General features: G+C 45.7%; 2 protein-coding genes across 13 annotated transcripts in view; one reads left to right on the top strand and one right to left on the bottom strand.

Annotated features, from left to right (window-relative positions):
- The window catches only part of PKNOX2 (PBX/knotted 1 homeobox 2), a 340,867-nt gene that overhangs the window by 231,319 nt on the left and 85,668 nt on the right, over window positions 1-23,880 (top strand). For 7 of the 12 annotated variants that reach the window (XM_069741542.1, XM_069741539.1, XM_069741535.1 and 4 more), the window contains exon 4: window positions 8,825-8,918. The exons of the other annotated variants lie outside the window; for them this stretch is intronic. The gene's annotated coding sequence lies outside the window, so the exon portion shown is untranslated. The remainder of the gene's footprint in view (window positions 1-8,824; window positions 8,919-23,880) is intronic. 12 annotated transcript variants of the gene reach the window in all.
- LOC138652268 (DNA-directed RNA polymerase II subunit RPB1-like) lies at window positions 4,135-6,306 on the bottom strand. Its single transcript, XM_069743036.1, has 2 exons — window positions 5,749-6,306; window positions 4,135-5,076 (listed from the first exon to the last, which is right to left on the bottom strand). Exons 1-2 carry the CDS (start codon window positions 6,304-6,306, stop codon window positions 4,135-4,137), a joined length of 1,500 nt encoding a protein of 499 aa, XP_069599137.1.

Below are 23,880 nucleotides of genomic sequence, written 5' to 3'. Positions count from 1 at the left end.
GTTTCCTTTCTTCAGGAGCGCACCGCTCTTCTTCCTCTCTGCTTCTGGGTTGTTGTGTTTCCTTTCTTCAGGAGCGCACCGCTCTTCTTCCTCTCTGCTTCTGGGTTGTTGTGCTTTCTTTCTTCAGGAGCGCACCGCTCTTCTTCCTCTCTGCTTCCGGGTTGTTGTGTTTCCTTTCTTCAGGAGCGCACCGCTCTTCTTCCTCTCTGCTTCCGGGTTGTTGTGTTTCCTTTCTTCAGGAGCGCACCGCTCTTCTTCCTCTCTGCTTCTGGGTTGTTGTGTTTCCTTTCTTCAGGAGCGCACTGCTCTTCTTCCTCTCTGCTTCTGGGTTGTTGTGTTTCCTTTCTTCAGGAGCGCACCGCTCTTCTTCCTCTCTGCTTCTGGGTTGTTGTGCTTTCTTTCTTCAGGAGCGCACCGCTCTTCTTCCTCTCTGCTTCCGGGTTGTTGTGTTTCCTTTCTTCAGGAGCGCACCGCTCTTCTTCCTCTCTACTTCTGGGTTGTTGTGTTTTCTTTCTTCAGGAGCGCACCGCTCTTCTTCCTCTTTGCTTCCTGCTTGGCAAGGTCGCACCTCCGGTCATGACTGAGCGCCCCTGTGTTGCTGGCAGTAGTAGCTTTGCCTCTGCACCATCGGAGGAGGTTGGTGCGATACAGTGGTCAGATGAGCTTCAGAGCAGCACTTGAAACCTCCTAAAGTATAAAACCTGCGATTTTCCCACATGGATTATCTGTTTAGAGAATTACAGCAGGTCCTGCTTTCATCATACTGTATATTCGCAGACGAGTCCCCATTCGGTCCCTTTCTATGAGTCCATGGAAAGCTGATCTAAATTGAATGTAAAACTGGTTCCTTTTTTTTTACTAGTGAAGCACACACCGTTTTCATCCATTTTCGAGTACAGCTCTATAATTGTATCTCACCTGTGCAGCCTTGTCTCCGATGGCTCTTGTCAGCCCTGATACATTGTAGCAAACCATCAGGACACAGTGGGACGATTCAGGAAGGCGTGTTTTGCCATTTTTTTCTGGCGTAAAAAAAAAAAAAGAGGGCGAAGTCTTAACGAATTGTGTAGAAGATGGTCTACTGTGTACAAGTGTAACAAACCTTCACTTGTGAGAAGTAGAAGGTCCAGACAGGTTCGATTGCTAATTATACACAAAGGAGAGAAAAAAGAACAAAAAATAATTAAACGGAAATATAGTGACGAAATCCAAAAAAAACAAGACTATTGTGATCCCAAGCCGACTTGTACCCAGGTGTTATGAAACTAACGTATTAAAGTTTTTAACGTTATTCTACGTTCCTACGGTGCGGTTTTGGATACGTTTTGGCGATTTTCTGCAGCAATTCTGCCCCCATTGTGTATGGGCCATCACCCCCCGCCGGGTGCTCAGATTCCCTCTACATGTGATGCTAGAACAGAATTACAGCAGAATGCTCTTTTCTGCCATTAGCAATGTGTTCATCTTGGATCCATTACCTGGAAATGGCTTCTATTTTTATAGCTGGGCAGATCGTCCCTGCAGCTGCCATAAATGTGTTCAGACACACGTACCTGGTGCTGCTGGGGATTGGGCCATTTTCCAGCCTCTGGACTCTGTTCTGGAGGTCGGTCCCACATTTAGATGCCTTACTTTTGGATTTCTGATTTCCCCTCACTGTTCTGCGTGGAGGCCTTGGATATATTCTCCACCTCCCGGAGTTTCTAAGGAATCATTATTTTGTAGTATATTTTAAGCATTTCCGAGGGGTGGGGAAACTGCTGAGAGCTTTTTGCGGTTGTGCAAATGTATACTCTAATAAATCCTCCCTCCTTCCGCGCGCAGGCACATAGGAGTATTGGGAATGGCGTTGCTTTCCCTAAGAGACGCCCGCTCTGTCTCTTTCACTATGTTTCCAGGCCATAGCCGCGGCCTCCCATGGAGATGAAGCACTGTCAGCCCGGCTGTTAATTAGGCGTTGGGGGAAATGTTGGCTGATGGCTGTTGTGAGCGGCCGCTCTGGAGCCTCTGGGCCCGTTTGCTGCAATGAATCAGCACGGTTCTCTATTAAAGTGGATGCTACATCTAGAAGCACACCTGGATCTGTAGACCGCAGGCGCCGAGATGCAACTAATGACACTGGGATGAATCCTTCCTATTTCAGGGTGGGAAACACCTGACTACTTACTATGGGGCAGTGCAATCTATGCTGCCTGATATTATTGACGGTCCATAGAAATCCCCGAGATTCCAGTGCTTCTTAGACTGGAATATTCTGAGCAAATTCTTATTACTGCAGCATCATTGTTATTCTTTGTAAATGAGAGCGATCTTAAATACATGTTGTAATGGGAATCCTTGTATCTGCAGTGATGTACCTTTGCGCACTGACATGGTCAGTTTTCAGCTTTTGCTATTGTGATGCAGTGGCCCATGATGCAGCCAGGGGGCGCTGTGTGGGCTCCTGAGGATACACATGGAGGCGTAACTGCGTTTGTGAAACGGGGTCCGGCATGTTTGTAAATGGCTGGTATGTGTCGCAGAGGGAGTCTGCGCTGTAAGCCAGTATTATTGTTCTGGGATCTGTAGTTCCACAAGTATTTGTTTAGTTTAAGGGGAGGCTTACAGAGTTAGTTGGAGAGCTGGGCGGGACTGACTAACCACACACACCTCCCACCTGGGGGGTGGTTACAGCTACATAATGTGACCAGGGTTTGGGTCACATGGTCAGAGAGTGTATGGACCGGAATGGTCCGTGTGTAAAGTCCTGGATGGCCTGTGTGTTGGAATGTCCTGGAGTGGACTGGATTCCTGGAAGCACCTGGTGAGTCTATGGACTGAAGGCCTGTGTGTTGGAAGTGCCTGGGACTGGACTTCCTGAATAGCACATGGAGAGGCCGTATCTGGATAGCCTGGAACGGCTACTGTGTTGGGGAACCTATTGTTCCTTCTGCGGGTCTGGACTATCTAAGGTGCCCTAGTCACAAGGACGGTGATCCCAGTTAGGCAGCTTCCCTGGGAACCAGGACTGACAGGACTGTGTGTGTGGAGCCGGAGCTCCTGTAAGGTAACTTCAGATAAAGGGGGTTACCGGCAGAGAAGTATCTGCCATTGGAACAGACTGTCAGTGGTTATAATGTTCTGTGGGTGTATATAATGAACTGTTCGTGGTGTGGTGTATGAGTGCAAAATAAACCAAATAGATTGTTTTTGTGAGAAACCGTTCCTGAGTGCTTTAATCCCGTTGCCAAGCGAGTATCCTCCAACACACTCAGGTAGCGCTATCTCACGCTATATACACCAGGTCAGCACTCATATATCATTGTCTTCAGAGAGCAGGGTAGGAGACCATTCACATTACTTACTGCCCGAACACGTTGCTTCTGGGGAGATTGTTTAACCATAGGATGTTCTGCAGATGTTCATTTAGCTCATACACTGGTGAAAAAGGAGGTGAGATATATTGAATTTCAACATGCCCAATCATTGGTTCTCTGGCATTATCCACTGCCAGATATGTCTGGAAGATAGAGAGGGGTCTGGAGCGGGGACAAAAGGGTGTGGTAACGGGATATTCGTCTCTCTCAGAATTCACACATGTACGAATTGAGCGTGTGCATGAAGGAGTTAGGAAAGGCTATTGGCACAGGATTCACAGGCATGTTCCTTCTTCACACATGACCAGTACAAATCGCTGAATGATGTTCAGAATGTGAATTAATATATAGTAAGGAGCAAGAAATAGATTTGATAAAAATGACAATTTATTCATGCAAATCTATTGCTCTGTTCCAAAAGAGGGACAGTAGTGAATAGGGATAGAGGTAACAAAGGTGAGAATAATTTATGTAAAAGAAGGACCACTTCTTGTGGAGAGGCGACGGGCCGCCCCCGCTTTTCCTTGCGTAGACATGCTACACAGGAGCATTATTGTAAGTTTTTATTACACATGTAATACAGGCGGAGAAAAGTAGGAAGACCATTACTCTTAAAGAGACACCTGTGTAGTATGTGGGGTTGATCCTGAAAGTACGCCTGTATGTAGAAGTGATTCTGGGAGCATGGCTGAATGTAGAGTTGATTCTAGGGGTGATCCCGGGAGCGTGGCTGGATGTAGAGGTGATCCCGGGAGCGTGGCTGGATGTAGAGGTGATTCTAGGGGTGATCCCGGGAGCGTGGCTGGATGTAGAGGTGATTCTGGGGGTGATTCGGGGAGCGCGGCTGGACGTAGAGGTGATTCTGGGGGTGATCCCGGGAGCGTGGCTGGATATAGAGGTGATTCTGGGGGTGATCCCGGGAGCGTGGCTGGATGTAGAGGTGATTCTGGGGGTGATCCCGGGAGGCTGGCTGGATGTAGAGGTGAATCTTGGGGGGTAATCCCGGGAGCGCGGCTGAACGTAGTGGTAATTCTGGGGGTGATCCCGGGAGCGTGGCTGAATGTAGAGGTGATTCTGGGGGTGATCCCGGGAGCGTGGCTGAATGTAGAGGGGATTCTGGGGGTGATCCCGGGAGGCCGGCTGGATGTAGAGGTGAATCTTGGAAGGTAATCCCGGGAGCGTAGCTGGACATAGTGGTAATTCTGGGGGTGATCCCGGGAGCATGGCTGAATGTAGAGGTGATCCCGGGAGTGTGGCTGGATGTAGAGGTGATTCTAGGGGTGATCCCGGGAGCGTGGCTGGATGTAGAGGTGATTCTGGGGGTGATCCCGGCAGCGTGGCTGGATGTAGAGGTGATTCTGGGGGTGATCCCGGGAGCGTGGCTGGATGTAGAGGTGATTCTGGGGGTGATCCCGGGAGCGTGGCTGGATGTAGAGGTGATTCTGAGGGTGATCCCGGGAGCGTGGCTGGATGTAGAGGTGATTCTGGGGGTGATCCCGGGGAGCGTGGCTGGATGTAGAGGTGATTCTGGGGGTGATCCCGGGGAACGTGGCTGGATGTAGAGGTGATTCTGGGGGTGATCCCGGGAGCGTGGCTGAATGTAGAGGTGATTCTGGGGGTGATCCCGGGAGCGTGGCTGAACGTAGAGGTGATTCTGGGGGTGATCCCGGGAGCGTGGCTGGATGTAGAGGTGATTCTGGGGGTGATCCCGGGAGCGTGGCTGGATGTAGAGGTGATTCTGGGGGTGATCCCGGGAGCGTGGCTGGATGTAGAGGTGATTCTGGGGGTGATCCCGGGAGCGTGGCTGGATGTAGAGGTGATTCTGGGGGTGATCCCGGGAGCGTGGCTGGATGTAGAGGTGATTCTGAGGGTGATCCCGGGAGCGTGGCTGGATGTAGAGGTGATTCTGGGGGTGATCCCGGGGAGCGTGGCTGGATGTAGAGGTGATTCTGGGGGTGATCCCGGTGAACGTGGCTGGATGTAGAGGTGATTCTGGGGGTGATCCCGGGAGCGTGGCTGAATGTAGAGGTGATTCTGGGGGTGATCCCGGGAGCGTGGCTGAATGTAGAGGTGATTCTGGGGGTGATCCCGGGAGCGTGGCTGGATGTAGAGGTGATTCTGGGGGTGATCCCGGGAGCGTGGCTGGATGTAGAGGTGATTCTGGGGGTGATCCCGGGAGCGTGGCTGGATGTAGAGGTGATTCTGGGGGTGATCCCGGGAGCGTGGCTGGATGTAGAGGTGATTCTGGGGGTGATCCCGGGAGCGTGGCTGGATGTAGAGGTGATTCTGAGGGTGATCCCGGGAGCGTGGCTGGATGTAGAGGTGATTCTGGGGGTGATCCCGGGGAGCGTGGCTGGATGTAGAGGTGATTCTGGGGGTGATCCCGGGGAACGTGGCTGGATGTAGAGGTGATTCTGGGGGTGATCCCGGGAGCGTGGCTGAATGTAGAGGTGATTCTGGGGGTGATCCCGGGAGCGTGGCTGAATGTAGAGGTGATTCTGGGGGTGATCCCGGGAGGCCGGCTGGATGTAGAGGTGATTCTGAGGGTGATCCCGGGAGCGTGGCTGGATGTAGAGGTGATTCTGGGGGTGATCCCGGGAGCGTGGCTGGATGTAGAGGTGATTCTGAGGGTGATCCCGGGAGCGTGGCTGGATGTAGAGGTGATTCTGGGGGTGATCCCGGGGAGCGTGGCTGGATGTAGAGGTGATTCTGGGGGTGATCCCGGGGAACGTGGCTGGATGTAGAGGTGATTCTGGGGGTGATCCCGGGAGCGTGGCTGAATGTAGAGGTGATTCTGGGGGTGATCCCGGGAGCGTGGCTGAATGTAGAGGTGATTCTGGGGGTGATCCCGGGAGGCCGGCTGGATGTAGAGGTGAATTTTGGGGGAGCCGCGTAATGTACCATGCCCTGCGCAGCGCGTCGGTGATAGTCGTGAATCAGCATATATCATTTGGAATCACCGCAGAATATTGCAGTAATTCTGTAGGGATGTGTTTGGGCCAGGATTTCTTTGTGATCGGGGCAGTATGGATGGTCCACATTCATTCATTGCAAATTCCGCTCATACTTATTGCAGCACATAATTGGCGCCTCTTCCCTCAGTCTTGTCTGTCTGTAATCTCGATAATCCGGTGTAAATTCGGCACTAACGATTAGTAACCTTTGATGCGTCAGATTTTGGTGCTGCTGAAGGTTCCTATTTCTGTGGGGTGTAGAGATGAATGTGTTGCCTTTGCCAGGGGATGATGATTTGTAACGTGTGTTGACAGTATGTTGTTACATTGCTGGTGTCAGCAGCTTTGCTTACACCTGGGAGGGATCACATAAAGCCAAACGTCTGCATCATGAGCCTCTCTATACCGTGCGCAAACCTCCTGACACCAGGCGAGATGCACTGACCTCATTCAGCTCCTGGCAACCAAGGAGTTTGCTGTGGCTTCAGTCTTCAAGTCTTCACCTTTAGAGGCCTGTGCAGAAAATAAGCTCAGAATGAGCTCCACCGGGACCCTGCCAGAAAAGGCGACTGCAAGCACCGCGCATTGAAATGACTGCCAAGGTCTCTCCGCTCGGGCCACGGCTGTGACTGGCATTCAGCTGTTTGTGGAAACTTTTCATGTGGTCATAATGAGTACTCATGGTTCTGGAAATGTTCTTGGTTTTTATTGATGTGCTAACATTTGGTGTTTTTTTGAGGAGCGGTGAGGGATTTGGACATTGAGGAGCGAGCTTGTGGCCGCTGCCGGTCTGCACTTGTTTGGGGCAATCACAGATGGCAGAACCATATCTGTAAATCTGACTATTAATGCTACAATGTCTAATGGTTTACATATAGACCATCAAAAGAACCATTTGTAGTCAGTAACAAATAACCCAATCATCAAGTGGACAGCACACAAAATAGGACACTCCTCAATACAACCAAGATATCAAGAAAAAAATGGAGTACTAAGTCCACAAATAATTAAGAGTATAGCTTTAATAGAATACATGATCAGTACAAAAGCATAAAAAAATGATAATAGTAATGTACACAAGTAAATAAGAGCGACACAAAAACAGCAAGGGATCAGGTATGTGGTGGTATATGTGTCCCAGCTGAAACGGAACAGGGGTATTGAATAAAGCTTATAAGTTCAAAATATAGGGGTATAGGAGTTTAAACATCAATATATACGGAAACCAATGCCATCAATCCCGGTAAATACCATGTTTCCAAATGCTTAACCCCTCGTCCCAAAGTGCTTACCCATACTGCCACTCAGACCAGACCACACAACACTCTGCCACCGACGCGCGTTTCGCGTGAGCTTTTTCAAGGTGCACCACAGACCTCTCATCTTTATTTTATTTTATTTCATGGTGCAATAAATGCAAACAAAAGAAGTAGGACAAGATAATCTCTTAAATTTCCACACTGTCCACCCCTGCCGAAAACTGGGCCTCCAAGTCCATCGTGCCTCCCATTGGGAAAGTGTAGATGGGGTATATGGGTAAAGGAAATGGCTGTTTTGGAAAACATTTTCAGATATCCAACTTAATAGGGATGGGGTAAGAGTCAAAGAAATCTTATCCATAAGTTGTACAAAAATTGACTTGCAGCATGGCATTTTATAATGCAAACGTCCAATATGGATTTCAGTCTGCTTCAATAAATAAGATGAAATTTGTGACACATCTGCAAACTCTATAACAAGCCGCTATCCTTCATTTAGGCGCAACGCAGAGTCTTCATTTCTTGCTGGCGTTTCCTATTATTACTTGTTGGAAATTATTAGAGCTGAAGAGTAAAACTAGGAAGGAACGATTAGCATAATCTTCCTGTGCGAGCTCCTTGTCCGACACCACCTGTACGATTAAAATCGGATCTGCGTTCATTGTAAGACACAATGAAGACGCGGTCAGTCTCCTCCAACCACCAGAGCCAAGCCATTCTAGTGGTACCCCTGATAGGGGGAAAGGGGGCGACATTGTCTTCCTCCTTCATCCTTTTACCTGGATGTAGCGACTCTGCGACATGGGTTGATAAGTGGGCGAATGAGTATTAATAGGTACTCTCGTCCCCTATCTATGACCCATGTAAACATGGCAGCAATAATCCAATGGCCGATCATACGCTTTATATCGCCTAATAAGAGTCGTCACTTAGGACGTGGATGTGCTGCCGACATTGTGCAAACTGAAAGGCACAGATCAATAAATAGTATTAGCAATGGCCTGTCCTCATATAGTCTCATCAGCTGATGTAAACCAGCGTCAATCAGCGGCCAGAAGTCTACCTGCGCAGAACACTGTGACACTAGACATGCCGTAGGTGTTATCACCGACATCATCCAATGTTCATATCACCTATTAGATGGCAAGCAAATGTCTCTGTGCAACCAGGGTAACTTTATTTTTGCATTTGCCTTCATTCCATGTAGTCACCGCAGACACCGATGCACAGACTGCTGTCCTGTTTTTCTTCTTAGGTGCATGGAATAATCCCTGGAGCGTCGACTTCCATCAACTAAGAAGTTTACAGGAAACTCCTGAGATCTTCTGCTCCACGTGACACTCTGCACGGTACAAAACCTCATTTTACTTGCAATCCACCAGCAATGGTCATTTACCTTTGAGGGCTATATTATAATTCTTGCTTTGATAGGACGAGATCATCTGTCTATTAAATTTCCACACTGTCCACCCCTGGCGAAAACAGAGCCTCCGAGTCCATCGTGCCTCCCATTGGGAAAGTATAAATGGGGTATATAGATAAAGGAAATGGCTGTTTTGGAAAACACATTTTAAGGTATCTACGTTAATAGGGTTGGGGTAGGGAGTCCTTGTTCTAAGAGTCTCAGAAATCTTATCCACAAGTTGCACAAATATTGACCTATAATTTGCGGTGTGGCATTTTATAATGCAGATGTCCAATATGGATTTCATTTTGTGCATTAAATAAGATGAAATATGTGACACATCTGCCAACCCCTAAAACAAGCCGATTTCCTAGATGTTGGCGCAACGCAGAATCTTCATTTATCGCCGGCATTTCCTTTTATTACTTGTCGGAAATGATTAGAACTGTAGAGTAAATTTTGGAAGGAACGATTAGAATAAGCTTCCTGTGCGGGCTCCTTGTCCGACACCATCTTTATGATTAAGATCGGATCAGAGTTCATTGTAAGACACAATGAAGACGCCGATACATTTACATTCACTGGTCGTATCTCTGATGTGAGAATTCTGCATTATCAGCGCTTCTGTGATTCATCTACATCGATCTAATGTCTTTCCCAGGAACCCAAACATCCTGTGACTTCTAATATGCAAAGTGGATGAAAATGAGCCTGGTATCTGCATACAGGGAGAGCGTACGGCCCCAATGGCCGCTCTTTATCTGTAATGCTTTTTCAAGCTTCAGTTGTCTAAAGACAACTGGGAGGTGAATCCTCTTCTGGACAATATTGGACCAGTTCCAGTCCTAATGATATATACTCCGAGATAGAGACATGAAAAGTGCAAAAATATCTGGACTTAAACTGGCTATATACATAAGGGGTGAACCTTCTACACCCACCAGAAATAATAGGGAGACCATTTGTAGGCAAAACAATTTTGTGGTTACATGCCACGTTTCATTAAAGGGTCTTCATGTCCCCTTAGATGGGTGTCATCCCAATCCCAACGATCAGTGGTCCGGCAGCTTTCACTCGAACTCGCCTGTACACAGAAATACTTGCGCCCCACTACAAGAGCCACTGCCAGAATTATGTCTGCTGATGTCTCCCCGCTGATTAAAAGAATTGGGCGATTGAAGTCCAACCTGTCAACACTATGCCCCCCAACGTCATCTATCAGGAGAGACGGTCGGGCGATCCCTCTGAAATCGGCGTGTTCAGACGACTTCTATCTTGAGTTTTGTGATTCTTGGAATTCAATTCTTTCCACAATTTTTAAAGCAAAATTTCAACTTAGTGGTGTAGAAAATGGTGCCCATGGCCTAATGGCACGGCACCCTGGACATATTGGTACACATGCATGACTGGTTGTGGTCCAGGTCCTGACACCCCATTAATAAATTGCAGACTGACTGGTACTCTGTCATAGAAGCGAAGGGAAGAGCGGGTGCAGCACGTCCAGTGCTCGGTGGCTCCGGCGATTAGCTGATCAGTGAGGCTGCCGGGTGTCGGACCCCCACTGATGTGATGCTGATGATCTATCCTACGGATAGGGATTACATCATTGAAGTCCCAGGTATACTCTATAATAAATGTGGTGCATCTAATGATTGTGCCGCTCTCTCATCCCTTCCCTACGTCCATCATTCCTTATTTTTGGAAAAGTAATTTGGATAATTCTCCAGATCTGTCGGGTCCACATCGATCCTGGAGTCTCCGTTTCTGTTCCTGCTGTCACGTGTGTCATGTTTGGTGTTTTTTCCCCCAAGATTCTCTTACACGACATTGGATTTCCTACATTAGCTGTATGATCTGCAGCTCTCCGTAGCACAAGCGTTCGCTTCTCTTCCTGCATCAACTGTCAACATTGATGTGATTAAACGCCATGAAATTAACAAAGTAGCCGAGGACACTTCTTACATGTCTATGGGCTCAGCCGCCCTGAGCATCGCAGTGCCACCAGGCCAAGTCCCTGCCTTTATATATGTATGTAACCGCTTTCTCCGGGGACCTCATAAATCACTTTACTGTAGCCTTCACCTGGGGGGCAGATGAATCGATAATGTCGCTATATAAGAGATGCCCCTTATCTGCCAACTACAGGTAAATGTTCACATTCGGCAACATTTTGTTTCCTTTACTCCTGATGGAGCCCGAGTTCTGCACTGATGTCTGTGATAATAAATCTTTACCGTCCTTCGTTTTTTCTGACCCATCTTTTCTGTACGTAGTCATAGAGTTCATTCAGAGATGTGGCGGTTGGATCATGGTTTTTGTTGTATAACCAAGAACTTTGCTGCAAAAACTTTCAATTTTTGCTTGCGCAGATGAAGCTGTTTAAAGCCGCGGAATAAAGGTGCATTTTTGGAGCATGGCAGGAGTTCATTTCACCCTTTACGTCGCAAACTACGCGCTGATATGTTTCCAATGTAAATATCTGGAAATGCAGATGTGCGCCCCTTATCAAACGTGTGTTTTGTAACGTTGCATTAGTTTTGGGTCCAGTCGTCGGCCACGTCACACTGGCAGCTGTCATCACAATTTCGGCATTAGGTGCAGCAGGACCCGACCCTGAGATGTTGCCCTCGCGTCACACAGCAACACGGGACTTCCATATCTCGCATCTCTCGGCGCTGCGCCTGCCATTAAACACAATACCGCGAGATCCGCTGCCAAAAAAAAAGGAAAATAAAACCCTTAACAGGCACAATTATTGCTAATGTAATTCGCTCCCCAAAATGGTATTCGGCGTTTCATAAAGTGGGAACATGTTTTCTACGTCCGCAGAGTATTTATTAGTGAGCGCCGTAAACCTCGCTCTCGTTTCATTTTAACACAGTGAACCCAGTCCTGACTTACACCGCACTGAAATAAAAGCAACTTCTTCCACTTTTTATGGACATGACTTTCATTTCGAACTCAAGGCCCAAAGCGAGTTAATGCTTTCTATAAAGGAGCGCTTTTAAAGCGCTGCCAGAATCCGCCTCCATATCCAGGATCTTGGCTTACAACGCTTTAATGAGCTCTGTCAAATTTGATTGGCAATAAAGTTACTGCATTAAAACGTTTATTAAAAAAAAAAGTCAATTACTTTTTTTTTTTCTTTTATTATTTTTGTTTTATGTGCACTTCAATAGGGGAAGGTGGGTCTGACGGGGCAGTCATTTCCTTTCACTTACAATTGGTGCTTTAACCCAGGAGCAGCATTTACGGCAGATCCGTAGATGCTTTATCTGACATCTTGGTGGTAAGTGAAATGGAAATACCACCGTACCCTGAAGTGCGGAAAGTAAAGACAAGATGGTCATGCTGGAAAGAAGATCTATTGAGCTTGGTCATAAAATAGTCAACACATTAATGACCGCGTACAACTCCTTACAGAGGGTTACGGGCCCAACTGAACCTCCTTACATCAGATGGATATGGCTGTATCTTTCACTTTTTTTTGTTATTTTTTGCGACGTTCGGAGTGAGCAGATTCACGCCGATCTCATTCCATTACTTTGTATTTTACTACTGCTCTCCATTATCCCATATCTCTGTTGAATAACATTGGCGAGTGTACGCCAGTACCTGGAATTTCCACAGTCAATTTTATATACAGGTCCTTCTCAAAAAATTAGCATATAGTGTTAAATTTCAATATTTACCATAATGTAATGATTACAATTAAACTTTCATATATTATAGATTCATTATCCACCAACTGAAATTTGTCAGGTCTTTTATTGTTTTAATACTGATGATTTTGGCATACAACTCCTGATAACCCAAAAAACCTGTCTCAATAAATTAGCATATCAAGAAAAGGTTCTCTAAACGACCTATTACCCTAATCTTCTGAATCAACTAATTAACTCTAAACACATGCAAAAGATACCTGAGGCTTTTATAAACTCCCTGCCTGGTTCATTACTCAAAACCCCCATCATGGGTAAGACTAGCGACCTGACAGATGTCAAGAAGGCCATCATTGACACCCTCAAGCAAGAGGGTAAGACCCAGAAAGAAATTTCTCAACAAATAGGCTGTTCCCAGAGTGCTGTATCAAGGCACCTCAATGGTAAGTCTGTTGGAAGGAAACAATGTGGCAGAAAACGCTGTACAACGAGAAGAGGAGACCGGACCCTGAGGAAGATTGTGGAGAAGGACCGATTCCAGACCTTGGGGAACCTGAGGAAGCAGTGGACTGAGTCTGGTGTGGAAACATCCAGAGCCACCGTGCACAGGCGTGTGCAGGAAATGGGCTACAGGTGCCGCATTCCCCAGGTAAAACCACTTTTGAGCTACAGAGAAGCAGCACTGGACTGTTGCTAAGTGGTCCCAAGTACTTTTTTCTGATGAAAGCAAATTTTGCATGTCATTCGGAAATCAAGGTGCCAGAGTCTGGAAGAAGACTGGGGAGAAGGAAATGCCAAAATGCCTGAAGTCCAGTGTCAAGTACCCACAGTCAGTGATGGTGTGGGGTGCCATGTCAGCTGCTGGTGTTGGTCCACTGTGTTTCATCAAGGGCAGGGTCAATGCAGCTAGCTATCAGGAGATTTTGGAGCACTTCATGCTTCCATCGGCTGAAATGCTTTATGGAGATGAAGATTTCATTTTTCAGCACGACCTGGCACCTGCTCACAGTGCCAAAACCACTGGTAAATGGTTTACTGACCATGGTATTACTGTGCTCAATTGGCCTGCCAACTCTCCTGACCTGAACCCCATAGAGAATCTGTGGGATATTGTGAAGAGAAAGTTGAGAGACACAAGACCCAACACTCTGGATGAGCTTAAGGCCGCTATTGAAGCATCCTGGGCCTCCATAACATCTCAGCAGTGTCACAGGCTGATTGCCTCCATGCCACGCCGCATTGAAGCAGTCATTTCTGCCAAAGGATTCCCGACCAAGTATTGAGTGCATAACTGAACATTATTATTTGTTGTTTTTTTTGTTTGTTATTAAAAAACACTTTTATTTGATTGGATGGGTGAAATATGCTAATTTATTGAGACAGGTTTTTTGGGTTATCAGGAGTTGTATGCCAAAATCATCAGTATTAAAACAATAAAAGACCTGACAAATTTCAGTTGGTGGATAATGAATCTATAATATATGAAAGTTTAATTGTAATCATTACATTATGGTAAATAATGAAATTTAACACTATATGCTAATTTTTTGAGAAGGACCTGTAAATCCATAAAAAAAATCTACATAAAATAAGGAAGGCAGAACATGCAAAACCAGAAGGTGAAACACCTCTCTGAGCCTCTTGGACACATCCAGGGTGCATCCTAAATAACAACTTATTGATTAAACTTCATTTTCTCAGCTTCTAGAGGCAGTGATTAGAACACTAAAGTTACTAATGAGTAATGCAGTTTATAAATGAAGGTCGTTATTATTAACGGAAAAGTACGGTAAGTCCAAACCTACAGGGCCCTGTGTGAAAAAGTGACTGCCGCCCCCGTTAAAACATAAATTAACTGTGGTTTAATCATATTATTGGGATGCTGAGTTCACATTCCCTAGCTACACCAAGGCCTGATTACTGACACACCTGTTCTCAATCAAGAAATCACATAAATAGGACCCGCCTGACAAAGTGGAGTAGAACAAAAGATCCTCAAAAGCTAAATATCATGCTGAGATCCAAATAAATTCTGGAACAAATGAGAAACAAAGTAATTGAGATCTATTAGTCTGGAAAAGGTTATAAATTCATTCCTAAAGCTTTGGGACTCCAGTGATCCACATTGACAGCCATTATCCACAAATGGCGAAAACATGGAATAGTGGGGAGCCTTCTCAGGTGTGGTCAGCCAAAATTACCCCAAGAGCGCAGAGTCGACTCATACAAGAGGTCACAAAAGACCCCATAACAACATCCACAGACCTCACTTGCCTCAGTTAAGGTCAATGGTCATGACTCCACCATAAGAAAGAGACTGAGCAAAAATGGCCGGCATGGCAGAGTTCCAAGACAGAAACCACTGCTGAGCAATCAGAACACAAAGACTTGTCTCAGCTATGCCAGAAAACATCTTGATTATCCCAAGACTTTTGGGAGAATACTCTGTGGACGGACAAGACAAAAGTTTAACTTTTTGAATGGTGTATGTCCCATTACATCTGGCGTAGAAGTAACACAGCATTTCAAAAAGGCACATCATACCAACAATAAAATAATGGTGGTGGTAGTGTGATAGTCTGGGACTTTCTGTAGTAAATGGAACTATAAATTCTGCTTTCTACTAAAAAATCCTGAAGGAGAATGTCCGGCCATCTGTTCGTTATCTCAGTCTGAAGTGCACTTGGGTTATGCAGCAGGATAATGACCCAGAACACACCAGCAAGTCCACCTCTGAATGGCTAAAGAAAAACAAAATTAAGACTTTGGAGTGGCCTAGTCAAAGTCCTAACCTTGGTCCAATTTGAGATGCGGTTGTATAACCTTTAAAAGGCGATTCATGCTTGGAAACCCTCCATTGTGGCTGAATTATAACAATTCTGCAAAGATAAGTGGCCAAAATTCTTCTAGAGCGTTGTAAAAGACTCATTGTCAGTTATCACAAACGAGTTATTAGGTTTAGGAGGCAATCATGTCTTTACACAGGACACTGTAGGTTTGGATTTCTTTTTCCCTTAATAAAAATGACCTTCATTTAAAAACTGCATTTTATGATTACTTGTGTTATCTTTGTCTAATATTTACATTTGTTCGGTGATCTGAAACATCTAATTGTGATAAACATGTAAAAGAATAGGAAATCAGGAAGGGGGCAAACACTTTTTCACACAACTGTATACTCTACTATAGGACTACGAGGCGTTCTTTGGGAAAGACATGCCACCTTCAATTAATAGCCAAAATCCGATGTAAGCCTAACTAGCCACATTCATGCCTCTGTGTAAAGCCGCTACCTGTGACAGTTTTCTGGACCATTTTGCCCCAATGGGACTGGTGCAGAGTCCAAGTCACAGGGAAGAGTCTCATCCAAATGTGATCTGAAAAGCTCACATTTTTACGTCTTAATCTATACTGGCGCCATTAGGTCATCTGGTGAATTCATCCTCCCATTTGCCAGGTGAAAGTTTGCTCATTAGGAATCTTTTAAAATAAAACCACAGATTTTATAATTATGATGGAAAAAAAAATTTCCTGGGCTGGATGAAGCTTCGTGTTAACGACGGTTCATAGAATCTACTCTGAATTTCTGGATTAATCTTTTCAAACATCGGCTTCCAGATTTCCACAGCGGTGCTAATTTTTCCACAATCCGGAGTCTTGCCTTCTTTATTCCTTCAGGACATCTCCTGCCAAAACCGTGTGATAACAGAACACAGGTGTCGAATCTGCACCCGGCCAGTAAGGTCGGAAAATGGCACGCAATGCCGGACTAAGCCATGTGGCTGAAATCCGGCATCGCAAATAAGTCAGAAACGGTGAAATACAAGTGTGAATAATGTGATCTAAACGGACATCTGTGACGGTTTATGAATTCACGACTTTAGGCCAGTGACACGATCCCGATCATCAGGAAAAATGGTATGTGGACACGTATTGGCCAAAAGAGGACTATTTTTGAGTATACTGGGCCCATTAGAGGTTGATGTGTTTGACGAATAGATTTTAGATTGCCCTTTGAATACGATCAAGGTTCACCACTAGCCAGGTGTGAACAGACTTCAATGTCCAACGTCAGATTTCCACATGAGCACCTTCTATTTTCACCAAGTTCGCGACTTGTGAATGTACTGTATATACTTGGTATCACGCAGGACGTCAGGTTACCCAATTAATAAGGCTGGTTACTGGAGACTCCTCACATGGTAAAAGCCTGTGGCCGTGAAGAACTAATTTAAAATAATGACTACTCCTGAAACACGAAGCCCGCCAGGCAGGAATGGATTGGCTCACCGCGGTTCATAATTAAAGTAGCCTCCTTTGGCCACTGTGGACCCTCTTTGTAACGGGGCACTTGTATTTGGGCATTGTAGCTAGGTCTGGTCTCAAGAGTTTACGATGATCAAAGCTTATCATGGACGCTCTGCAGGTTTCTGAGAGATCAAGAAGGAGGTTGTTAGATGTGATCATTCAGGTCAGGTCCGGGGTGTGAGTCAGGTCTCCGGTGAGGCCTATTCCCCACCAGCTCTTCATATTTCAGCGATGCTGGAAGTGGACGCAGAAGCTTATTTCTGTGTAGTTCATGCTTCCATATCGTTGCCCTGTGGGTTTTACAATGATATATGCAGTGCAGTTCTTTTAATGTTTAAATCTAGGGTCTTACTAATATTTAAAATTCCATAGTTTTCGTGTATTGTGCTTGCACAGTGCAATGTATTTAAATTCTGTATTGTGAGATGCTTTCATTGGGGCAATCACTAGACGGAGCCCACTGCATACAGCTTTAGGCCCCTCCAGACATCCGTTTTTCATGTCTGTATGTGGTCCATTTTTTAAGGACCGCAAATACAGACACAAACCCCCATTGTATTCAATGGTGGTGGGTATGTCCGGTTTTTCACATGGACAGTGTGAAAAGCCCGCAGACGTCCGTTTTTTCTATTGGCACGGGCCGCAAAATGTCTCATTCACTGATACACTGATTTCCGCGGCAGTTCTGCAACGTGTGCACTTAGCCTAAAAGCCAGGGAGGGGCCATGGATATTGGCCCCCGCCCCAGGCTAATAACCTCAGCTGCCCCTGAAATGGCGCATCCATAAGATGCGCCAAATCTGGGGCTTAGCCGTGCTCTTCCCACTTGACCTGGTGCAGTGGTAAGTGGGGTAATAGGGTTGATGTCAGCTTTGTATTATCAACTAACATCAAGCCCAGGGGTTAGTAATGGAGACTCGTCCATAAGACGCCCCCATTACTATTCCCACAGTCATATTGTAAAAAAAGACACAGCCAGAATAAAGTCCTTTAAATTGAAATACACATTCCACCCTCATTTTCCAATGTATTGCTATAAAAATATGTCCCATGCTGTAATCCATCTCTGCTTCATCTGGATGCCTTGCTGAGCAGTGGCACAATGCGACCGTTTACTCTGTCATCCAGTAGACGCTGAGCTGAGATTGGGGTGCAGCTTCGGTGTCACGCTGTAACGTCGTCATAAAGATTACCGCCAGTCACTACCAGCTGTTCCCACGCTTAGTTCATTGTGAGCTGCCAATGAATTGCGGTAATCTTCATTATGTCCCGTGCTTGCCCCATACTCTGGAACTCTCTACCCCAACAGATCAGACTCTCGCCTACCATAGAAACCTTCAAAAAGAACCTGAAGACCCACCTCTTCCAACAAGCCTACAGCCTGCAGTGATCCTGAAGTTACTGAACCGCCGCGCAACCTGCCCTACCCTCTCCTAGTGTTTTATCACCCATCCCCTGCAGACTGTGAGCCCTCGCAGGCAGGGTCCTCCCTCCTTATGTACCCGTGTGCCTGTTATCTGCTCATGTTTAATGTATTTGTCTAGATTTGCCTCGTATTCACATGTAAAGCGCCATGGAATTAATGGCGCTATAAAAATGTATAATAATAATAATAAAAAAAAAATTGTCACTGCATGCAGATTTATACAGCTACCTCTAGGGGGAGCTCACTACATACAGATTTATACTACAGACACCACTAGGGGAGCTCACTACATACAGATTTATACAGACACCACTAGAGGGAGCTCACTACATACAGATTTATACTACAGTCACCACTAGAGGGAGCTCACTACGTACAGATTTATACTACAGACACCACTAGAGGGAGCTCGCTACATACAGATTTATACTACAGACACCACTAGAGGGAGCTCACTACATACATATTTATACTACAGACACCACTAGGGGAGCTCACTACATACAGATTTATACTACAGACACCACTAGAGGGAGCTCACTACATACAGATTTATACAGTCACCACTAGAAGCTCGCTACATACAGATTTATACTACAGACACCACTAGAGGGAGCTCACTACATACATATTTATACTACAGACACCACTAGGGGAGCTCACTACATACAGATTTATACAGACACCACAAGATGGAGCTCACTACATACAGATTTATACAGTCACCACTAGAAGCTCACTACATACAGATTTATACTACAGACGCCACTAGAGGGAGCTCACTACGTACAGATTTATACTACAGATACCACTAGAGGGAGCTCACTACATACAGATTTTTACAGCCACCACTAGGGGAGCTCACTACCTACATATTTATACAGTGACCACTAGGGGGAGCTCACTACCTACACATTTATACAGTCACCACTAGAGGGAGCTCACTACCTACACATTTATACAGTCACCACTAGGGGAGCTCACTACATACAGATTTATACAGCCACCACTAGAAGGAGCCCACTACATACAGATTTATACAGTCACCACTAGGGGAGCTCACTACATACAGATTTTTACAGCCACCACTAGGGGAGCTCACTACATACAGATTTATACAGTCACCACTAGGGGAGCTCACTACATACAGATTTATACAGTCACCACTAGGGGAGCTCAATACATACAGATTTATACAGTCACCACTAGGGGAGCTCGCTTCATACAGATTTACATGGCTCCAATTTTGTGTAGTGAGCTCCGCCTAGTGATGACAACAAACAGTCAGACTTTTTTTAATCATTTTTCATGTCAGAAAAAAAGAAGCACCCCATTACAGATATTTTATTATTCAGCACTGTGCAAATTGTCTCTTCAGAGAGGAAGAGGGCTAGAACTCTAGTGCCACCTATGGGAAGTAGCAATCCTAACAGTCAATGTCCACCCTTTACCGAGCCTTGTCACATGACTTAGGATAATAGCTAAACCAGAATCTCAATTTGCAGACACTGTGTTTCGGGGTACTGCCCCTCGTCAGAGCAAAGCAGAGGGAAGTAGCAATCCTAACAGTCAATGTCGACCCTTTAACGAGCCTTGTCACATGACTTAGGATATAATCCAAACTGAATTTCAGGGAGAAAAAAACAGCACAGTGGACATTTGACTAAAGTGCTTGGAGCTCTTAGTGGAGCCCATTCTAAATCTCTGTTTGGGACCCAACGATTTATTTGGTTGCCTCTAGCCTTATTAATGATTTGCTTTCCGCTCATTTTCCATTTCATACAGAATCTCAGACTTATAATGTGATGTGACTGCAGTTCCCATGATGACTTTCCTGACTATTATATGAGTAATACCTATGATGGATTATTGGTATGTGAATACAATGAATACTCTGTAGGACAATATGCGGATGACTGTCCGTTGACCCAACCGAATCCTCCAGACAGTCTGGCACGTATGTGCTACACTCGCTCATCCAAGCAACCAGATCCGCTGCTCACGCTCAACTGCTGGATTGGGATCAATTTCTGACTCCACTCCTAGAACAACTAAAATCTATTTCTCCTGAACAAACAAAACTCTTCTCGCTCTCATCAGACAGAACAACGACCTGAATGGTCCAGATTGTACAAACTTGGTGGACAGTGAATCCCAATGTCTGTTCTTTGAAAACTTCAGCTCCTCAAGTGGAAGACGACCCTCGACTATAGTGTACAAAATATAGGGGCAGATCTGGTGACCACGGATAGTTGTGTCACAGCCGTGGGTGGTCTTATGAGGTCTTCTATTGGGGGGCTGAGAACCGGAGCAGGACAAAACTTCATAAAGGAGGAAAATCGCCTCCAGCCCTTTTTATCCTTAATGGAAATATCTGCCGCCACAATGGGGGTCTCGCTCTTCTATGCCCTCTCTGCCCCTCACTCATCTATATTTCCTCTATGATTATTAATTTATCCCATGAAACGTCTAGATTTCCTCGCTTTCATTTGGGCGGCATCGTCTGTTCGTGCTGAAAATAGTCTAAAGCGATAAACCAGGGACCTGCAGCATCCCCACCTCCCTTTTATCTACCCCCAAACCTTGGAATACGTCCCTGTGCTAAAATTGTATTTTGCCATGGGTTATAAAAGGGATTTGTGTGTCTTGCTAGAAATCTATCATGCTGTACAAGAGGATTAGCTGAGGGAATTTGCTCCATCATTTCCTCAAGAGTAAATTCTACATGGCTTGTCTCATCCGTCCCGAGCAGACCGCAGACTCATAAATAACCCCGCGTTGTCACTAATCACAATTCTCATAGCATGGAAAGCTAATTGATCTCACGGAGTTAAGCGCTTTTTTTTTACCATTCTATTTTTTTTTTTTCTTAAAGCTCTGTTATGAAATTATCTCCTAGGGTTGGGGGTGAAAAGATCCCATAAAGACAGTAACACGGACGGGGTCGTTCCTTTACATGGCGGGCTCCGTGCACTGCCCTTTTTTTCCTATTCATGAACTTGGTAGTGTCTCATTTCAGTGCATGGACACTAAGGAAACGTCTTGTCCTTCACACTCCGATGACTCTCGTCCCTGGTGGATGCCCAATTCGCAGTTATCGGGCAGCTTTTTATCTGAGAGTTGATTTCTAAGCCAATTTAGGCGAAAAGGAGATCGAATTCGGGACGACGACAAAGCCAAGAACAGGCGACTGGTCAAAAGGTTATCAGAATTAAAATAACCGCATTAGCAGGAAAAAAAAAAATGCAAATCAAAATTGGATTGTGTTGCTTGCAAAAACCGGGATCCCATAAAGTGGTCAACACGCAGCTACTGCTAAGTAGAAGTTGTTTCTACTCTTGGAAGTGCAGTACAAATTGCTTATTGTTAAAGGTTTTATGGTTTTATACTGATGACCACTCTTTGGGGTATGTCCCCAATATCCGATTAATAGTGGTGCCAGATATCAATCAGCTGTGCCCTGAGGTAAAGAGTGTACGGAGCCGGATCGGCGCAGCTCAACTCCTACTGAAGTGAATGTGATCTGAGCTGCCGTACGGAGAACGGCCATTACGTAGTGTATGGAGATGTGCCGATCCGGCTCTGTTCACTCTTTATATTCAGCCACAACTTCTGGGGTCCCGAAGGTCGGACCCTCACTGATCTGATATTAATGAAGTATCCTAAGTATAAGTTTGCAACATATAAGTCATGGCCACATGGGTTCTGACCCCTTCCTGGGACTCCAGCCTTAGCGGCCCCAGGACCTAGGGAGGAAGTGACTGAAGACATAGCTGACACTAGGGTGGGGCATATTTCTTTTTACCATAGTCAAGGATGGAAAGGTGTAAGGTCTCATTGGTTTCGGGGGCTCAGTGGATCAGTCGATGGTGGGTGGGCAGCTATAAGATAGCAGGACCGGAATTGTGGATTTGGTGAGGTGAATGGAATGGATCTTGGGGAGGGTCAGTAATGGGGGTCATAAAATGAAAATGCCAATAATCCATGGGTTATGGCGCTCGGCACGAAGTGTTTTAGGATGGACAAGGTCAGACACATGTGGGTCATAAATGGGGATGAACCTACTCCATCTCTTATGGCTTGGTTTTTCCAGTTCTGGATAAATTTGGAGTCAATGCCACGGGGAGTTTGAGAGCATGACGCTGGATGTTGGGGCAGAGGATGGACAAGATTGAGTTAAGGATTTAAGGAGCTCAATTTGGGCTTTACCTGATGTGAGTCAAGGATTTTCAGAGCTCAGAAAGTGGATTGAAGCCTGGCGAAGGTGAACGAGTGGAGAATCCAGGGGGGCACTTCATAACCTTTGTCTGACATGGTGCAATGTCAGGACCTCATGGATTCAGGGGGCTCTGTATTAAATGCCGTAACTGCAGAGGATTAAGGACTTCTGGACAAAGGCGTTCAGTGCTGGATGTTCTAACTGGGCCTGGGGATTCAGAAATAAAGGCAGCTGACTGCAGCTGTCTACTGGATGCACTGGAAGAGAAAGCGATGGGGTGGGTGAGGAAGTTAGGAATGCAAAGGGGATTAAAAAATGATCTGATAGCAGCTGAGGCTCCCAAATCTCCGATGAGACGGTTATCCTTGCTAATTACTTAACCCTTTTACAGCCCTGTATCCAAACAATAACTTCCCGTGGACTCTGGTAACTTTTCTGTGTCTGAAGTTCTAGCCGTAACTGGGTGGTTGATGGGTTGCAGCATTTTGTGCTGCACAATTTGGTCCATATCATACATGAATCCCCCCATTGACAGGCTGATATTGGACTGATGGGGTAGGTATTGGCTGGGGGTGAACAGATGAGAAGGCTGTGGGTCGGGGACCAGCAGGGGTGGTGTGCAGGGTCTGCAGCTTACACATTATATGGCCACGGTGTGTCAGCTTATTTACGGCATATGGGATATAATGTGTACGGTATGAATACTGCGGGCAGTAAGAAACTGTGATCTTAGGAGTCACATAACACAAATATACTAAAGTTATATTCTCTAGAGAAGCAAAATGACATTGTAATGTGTCCATAAACCAGATAAGAATCGGCGTAGGGGGGATGTGGGAGGAATATTGTTATTAAAATAATTTCCTTGCAAGTTTCCTTATAAGAGAACAAGCAGTTGCCATGGGGCACGTTAGTCGGGGTCTAACCATGAATAGTCCTAGATGGGTCTTTAAGTAAAATGGGGTGATGGCCAATCCGTCTCAGAAAGAATTGGGGATTGTAAAAAATATTGGTCGCCCCTGTCCTGGGATGACTGGGTCTTGGCAGGTTGGAAATTATCTTCAGAACTACAACACCCAGCATGGCCGAATACTCAGTGGCTGTCGGGAAATGCTGGAAATTATTGCTGTGCAACATCTGGAGGCAGTCAGGTTGGACATCACTGATTTTTGGATGCTTGATGCTTCCCGAATTTTGCAGAGAAGTGGTCGGAGCGTTCGCTGCATGGGGCCGAAACGGAGATTTCCTTATAGAGTCTCAGAAAGCAAATTAATAACCACCTAAAATTGCT

The sequence above is a fragment of the Ranitomeya imitator genome, chromosome 10, assembly GCF_032444005.1.
Source record: "Ranitomeya imitator isolate aRanImi1 chromosome 10, aRanImi1.pri, whole genome shotgun sequence".
NCBI classification, from domain to species: Eukaryota; Metazoa; Chordata; class Amphibia; order Anura; family Dendrobatidae; genus Ranitomeya; species Ranitomeya imitator.
This window is presented reverse-complemented; position numbering and strand designations above follow the sequence as displayed.